Genomic DNA, 6,340 nt, shown 5'->3' on the forward strand with positions numbered 1-6,340 from the left:
ATTTAAAATATTCTGAGGATATCCCTAGGCAGTGTGGCTCAGCAGATTCAATGTTGGCCTGCAAACCAAATGGTCACAGGTTCGATGCCCAGTCAGAGCAGATGCCTGGGTTGCAGGCCAGGTCCCCAGTAGGGGACGCTCAAGGGGCAACCACACATTGATGTTTCTCTCCCTCTTTTTCTCCTTCCCTTCTCCTCTCTAAAAATAAATAAATACAATCTTTAAAAAACATTTTGAGGGTAGATCGAATGCTGTTAGTGAACTTCAACAGATTGTTAATTCCTCAGTTACAGTGGATTTTAAAAAATATTATATGAAATAGATGGGTGACTACAGCTAAGAAATACTTTTTTTCTTAATTTTAATCCATATTACATCACAGACATTCTACCATTGTATTTTGATAGTGTTTGGGGTGTGAATTTCTTACGAAGTAGTAAAATGCATGCAACTTTCTATAGGTGACTCTTGCAATGCAGGAAAGATTTAGATACATTTCTAATGAAATACTATCGAATTGGCAGTGGGAGAGGTGATTAGGAAGAGATTCCCTTTAAGAGCTCACTATGAATGTGTGTAATTCCTCACAAAGGTGTGAGGCACAGACTATAACAGAGTGCCTTGTATACTTTAGGGCACTCATAGACAGCTCTTCCTATATTATTATACGCAGATTCCACAGTGGTAAGAAAGACTGTTCTGCAAATGGAAAGTGTCTTATCGAATCTCATTGACTTTAATACAAACCAGGAGACGTCCAGTACTGTAGTATAAACTGCCAGAGAAAACCATTTCTCACGCTTGAGCAAAATTAAAATCACTATATGTCAACTAGATTTTTTTCACTGTAGCTTATTTTCAAAATTTTTTGAATGATTTTTTTTTCTCTGCTGTGTTTTCATTCCTTCCCTGGTAAAATATGTATTAGCAACATGTAATCCACTCTTTAACTGTGAGTATGCAAATTAATAATGTCTGGGTTTTGCATCTTACTTGGCCTATCCTCCCCTTCTAAACAATAATTAATTTGGTGTAAACACATATACTAGTCCAGTGAATGCATTCAAAGTGCATTTAATGATTGTGTACACTGTCAGCACATGCTGCCAGCCTGCCCGGTGGGTTTATGGTTCACTAGTGTGCCACTTAAACGCCTGGTGACTACCAAACGTTCCAGTTCGGCGAGGTTGTATTCCACCACCCTGAGGTTTACCACTACTAGTTTGTCCACAACCTCGGAGCTCGGGGAATTAATTAAGGTGTCCCGAGAGAGGCGGATGACTGTCACACTGTTGTCACCATCGCTGTTAGCTGACTCAGTCACAGAAGATGGTCTCACTAGTAGGAAAGCAGTCGAGTTTGATGATGTTTCACCAGTGTGTCTCTGTAAGGAAAACAAATTACACACATGTAGTTTACTGAGTTTAGCAATTTACAAATACTACCAAATAAGAACATGCTCAGTCTTGGTTATGAAAATGAACTGACTGTCCTCCCTTAAGAAATGCAGATTAGGCCCTGGCTGGCGTAGCTCAGTGGATTGAGCGCGGGCTGCAACACTTTGGTAAGTGTCGCAGGTTTGATTCCCAGTCAGGGTACATGCCTGGGTTGCAGGCCATGACCCCCAGCAACCGCACATTGATGTTTCTCTCTCTCTATCTCCCTCCCTTCCTTCTCTAAAAATAAATAAATAAAAATCTTTTTAAAAAATGCAGATTCAAAATCTGTTGAAAGACTACACTGATTTGGAAATGTGCTCTTCCCATCCAGACTGAGGGGAAAATGTGGGAAGGTGACCTTTTAACACTAAATGCCGTATTCTCACCTGACATGTCCTGGGCAGTGCAGTAGGTCTGTATTTGGGCCCTGTCTGACCCTTACCTAAAAGGACTTCGTTTGCAAATTTAAATAGCACCAGGAATATCACATTTTGACCTGAACTGTTTGTGAATGCCCCTAAAGTTATCATCAAGATGGGTGAAAAGGAAAACACAGAGGAAGAAGAGGCTCCGAGGTTGTGGACAAACTAGTAGTGGTAAACCTCAGGGTGGTGGAATACAACCTCGCCGAACTGGAACGTTTGGTAGTCACCAGGCGTTTAAGTGGCACACTAGTGAACCATAAACCCGCCGGGCAGACTGGCAGCATGTGCTGACAGTGTACACATAGGGGCAGTAGAAGCCAGAGAAACATAGGGGGAAACAGAAACATAGGGGCAGTAGAAGCCAGAGAAGAAAAGTGAGATGGTACAGATTCTTTTTAACAAACTTCGAAAACATTGAATTCACTGGGGTGACAGTGCTAAGTACAACTGTACAGGTTTCAAGGGTGCCACCCCACAACACACCATCTGCACACTGCACCGCCTGCCCACCGCCTCCAGTCAAGCTTCCCTCCGCCACCGCCCCTCCCCCCTCCACCTCCCCACTTCCCCCCTCAACCGCTCCCTGCAGCGGCCCCAACAACCAGAGGTGGTGCTGCAGAGCGGACACGTGAAGCTGTGCTTTCCGAGTGGGTGGAAAACTGACCATATCATTAGTGAGTGGGGCCTTTTTACAACACATCACAGCTATCGAATCACCGGCCAAGATGAGAGAAGTGTGGACGTAAAGAATAAACATCGGGGGCTCTTGCAAGAGAAAAAGGGGAATGAGGTGCCCTCCCCTTACCCTAGTTTTACCGTTTTACCATCTTCCTAGTTTCTTAGATGACCTCCCACGCGTATCTTCCCCTAGCTTCATGTCTTTCCAATCTCTCTGATACACTTTACCTGACAGTCACGGGGCCAGAAGACCAGCAGGAAGAGGCACACGAGGCAGCCCAGGAGGAGCAACAGGATGCTCATGGCTGCTCCTCGGCCTCTTCTGCGTCTCGGGCACCGGGCGGGCAGGGGCCGCTAGCCTCCGGAGGTCCGGGCCAGCGGCCAGCGTGCTCAGCTTCCGGACTGCCTGGCGCCACTGGGGGAGCCTCAGCGCCCTGCGTTCCACCCTGGAGGGCAGGTGACCTCACAGTGGAGCAGAACGTGCAGCCCCACGCCACAATCGGAGGCTGCAAACTCCCGTCTCCAGGAGACCAGGCGGCAGTGGTTCGAGAGGAGAGCCAGGGCCGGACTGGTGAACCCAGGCTTCCCGGGGAGCCGAAACATGGTGGAAGTGCCGACTCAGACTGGTTAAATGCAGCATTTAAAAAATGCTCTTTCGTCTTTTCTTTCTTCCTTTTAAAGATATGTTTGCCTCTGCTGCAACTATTCCATTATTCATTTCAAACACAAGTTCAACACCAACATACAAACACACTGTAAAAAGTAGTTACGTAAGACTTTCCCAGAAACCTCTTGATGCTCTGGTTCCCACGTTAGGCCTCACTCCAACCCTATGGCACTGAGATAATTATGCACATCCGTGTCGCTGCACAGCGTAAACAGTGATTCAAGAGACCTCTCCCCATGTAATTCCCACAGTATTTTGAACTACAGGTGTTTCCAGTATTCTGTCTCATTTTGGAAATGCAGAAACAGATTGAGGTGGCAAGTAAAGTCCTTTGAAACTAGAAGCAAAACAGGACCTCACGTCCACAGGGTTCAATCCAGAGGTAAACCCCCCCCCCACCCCCTTCTCTTGCCTTCACTCCCAGCCCAGCACCCTCTCCTGCACTGCTGACTCGAGGGTGTCACACTTTCCGCATGGGGAATCCAGCACTACAGTCGGAAGAAAATAGATAAAAACTAACAGGTATAAGAAACACTGTACTAGACAAGTTACACATTTCCAAGAAATTTAGATAAATGTACAAGGTGACACTGAAGCAAAAAAAAAAAAATTGCCAGGGTAATTTCAAGATGAGTATCAAACTGCAGCCCCCCAACTGCTGGGGGAATAACTTTCATTTCACATAGACATGATGGAGAGGAATGGCATGTGCAAGCTTTTCATATCAAACTTACTTCCCAATTATGAGTTCAAAGCTTAGAGGTTTATTTATTCACTAGGTATGGATTGTACTCCCAAGTAAAGGGTGGGCACTGTGGTGTATTCCTTTTATTGTCGATCTTCAGGTTTGCCCAGCTTTTACTTATCGTAAGGATGGACTAGCATCTTCCAAGCTTGTTGCATAGTGGACTGGAAACCAGAAGTCTCAAAGATTTTTGCATCCGCATTCATAAAGATAGTGCTCTGTATTGTTCTTTTCCTTCTTTTTCTCTTTTGCAGTGCCTTTGGCTGGCTTTGGTATCGGGATAATGCTGGCTTCAGAGAAGGCATGAGGAAGCCTTCCACCCCCTCCGATTTTTGGAAGACTTTGAGGACTGATGTTAATCACTTTCGATATTTGGTAAAACTCACCGTTGTTGCCATCTTGCCCAGGACTTTCCTTGGTTGGAAGTTTTGATTACTGATTAAATCTCCTTGCTAGTGATAGCTATATTCATATTTTCTACTTCATCATGATTCTGTTTTTGTGCATTGTGTGTTTCTAGGAATTTTTTATTGCATCTAGGTTATCCAATTGTTGGGGCATGAGTGTTTGTTCATAGTACTTTCTTATGATCCAGTTTGTTTCTGTAAAATCAACATTAATGTCCACCATTTTTAAAATTTTTGTTATTTGTGCCTTTTCTATTTTTCTTAGTCCAGCTCTTTATTGTTTTGTTCTCCTCTATTTCCTTTATTTCTGCTCTAATATTTATTATTCCCATCTTTCTGCTGACATTGGGTTTACTTTGTTCTTTTTCTGGCTCTGTGTTTAGACACTGAGTTTAGGTGGCTGGGGAGCACAGACCTCTGCTCTGTGCCGTCCAGGCGCTGTCCACAGCTGGGCCTCGAGTCTGCACCTGCACATTCCTGCAGCTCCTCAGAGTCTTGTGGACAATGACCGAGGAGACAAACCACGCAGGAAACATGTAGCAAAAAGAAAAAAAATACATAATATGAAATGTGTGGTGTGTACAAAAAAAAACTAGACAGTTTTTCGCTTCTTGGGTTCTAGTTTTCTCTGTAAGAAAACAAGGTTTCCTTGTTTGGTTGGTTCTTTGGTAAAGGTGAATGGGTGCATTTGGACTAGGGACAATGAGCATATGGGAGGTAATGAATATAACTTATGTTTTTGTTTATTAGAAGAATTTTATACTTTCCTCAAAATAATTTCAACATGGCTTATACATTGTTTTATTTAATATTGATAAAGTTAATTATCTTTTGAAAATAAGATGGGAACAGCATTATTACATAACTTGTACATTTACATATATGTCTGAACACACACACATACAGTTATGTTAAGGTTAGAAATAAAGGTGGCTTATGAATTCTTTACTGGGAATCATCATATGAATGGTGTACCAAAAATGAAATGAGAATTTGAGATTGCTTTCTGCTCAAAGACCAACTTATTCTGTCCACAGAGTACAGGCACTTTTTCTTCTTGATATATTTTGTTAACTCTCTGTACTTCTAGCATATATTAAATTACCTTTTAAAGTTTCTTATGTTTGGCCCTGGCTGCTGTGGTTCAGTGGATTGAGTGCTGGTCCGTGAACTACAGGGTCACCGGTTCGATTCCCAATCAGAGCACATGACTGGGTTGCAAATGCAGGCCAGGTCCCCAGTAGGGGGCACCTGAGAGGAAACCACACATTGATGTTTCTCTCTCTCTCTTTCTCCCTCCCTTCCCTTCTGTCTAAAAATAAATAAATATAATCTTTTTTTAAGTTTCTTATTTTTGGAAAAAAGTGAAGTTTCTAACAATCATTGTTGCTTATCACTATGTTTTCAAAGTATTAGTCTTAAATATTTTGAGATCTGTACATATTAGTCATTGGCGAAAATGTGCTCATTCGATTACAGAATGCTATTTCAAAGATCTATGCTGCAATTTTATTTAAAGTAATGGCGTTTTTCTTTTTTAAATATATTTTATTGATTATGCTATTACAGTTGCCCCATATTTTTTCTCCCCTTTATCTCCTTCCGCCCTGCACTCCCCTCCCTCCAGCATCTCCCCCCTGAGTTCATGTGCATGGGTCGTACGTATAAGTTCTTTGGCTTCTCCATTTCCTGTACTATTCTCTCTTTTTTAAGATTTTATTTATTTATTTATTTATTTATTTAATAGAGGGAAGGGAGGGAGAAAGAGAGAGAGAGAGATAAACATCAATGTGCGGTTGCTGGGGGCCGTGGCCTGCAACCCAGGCATGTGCCCTGACTGGGAATTGAACCTGCGATGCTTTGGTTCACAGCCCGCGCTCAGTCCACTGAGCTACACCAGCCAGGGCTCCTATACTATTCTTAACCTCCCCCTGTCTGTTTTGTACCAATTGTCTTTTTCTATATTTCTTTAATACTTC

At 42.9% G+C, this 6,340-nt stretch overlaps 1 protein-coding gene across 1 annotated transcript; it reads right to left on the reverse strand.

The window, feature by feature from the left end:
* Positions 1–899: 899 nt before the first annotated feature.
* Positions 900–3,156, reverse strand: CT83 (cancer/testis antigen 83). The gene is made up of 2 exons (XM_028523394.2): positions 2,771–3,156; positions 900–1,384 (listed from the first exon to the last, which is right to left on the reverse strand). Exons 1-2 carry the CDS (start codon positions 2,843–2,845, stop codon positions 1,094–1,096), a joined length of 366 nt encoding a protein of 121 aa, XP_028379195.1. The 5' UTR covers positions 2,846–3,156; the 3' UTR covers positions 900–1,093.
* Positions 3,157–6,340: the final 3,184 nt, after the last annotated feature.

This window comes from Phyllostomus discolor, chromosome X, assembly GCF_004126475.2.
Source record: "Phyllostomus discolor isolate MPI-MPIP mPhyDis1 chromosome X, mPhyDis1.pri.v3, whole genome shotgun sequence".
In the NCBI taxonomy this organism is placed as follows: domain Eukaryota; kingdom Metazoa; phylum Chordata; class Mammalia; order Chiroptera; family Phyllostomidae; genus Phyllostomus; species Phyllostomus discolor.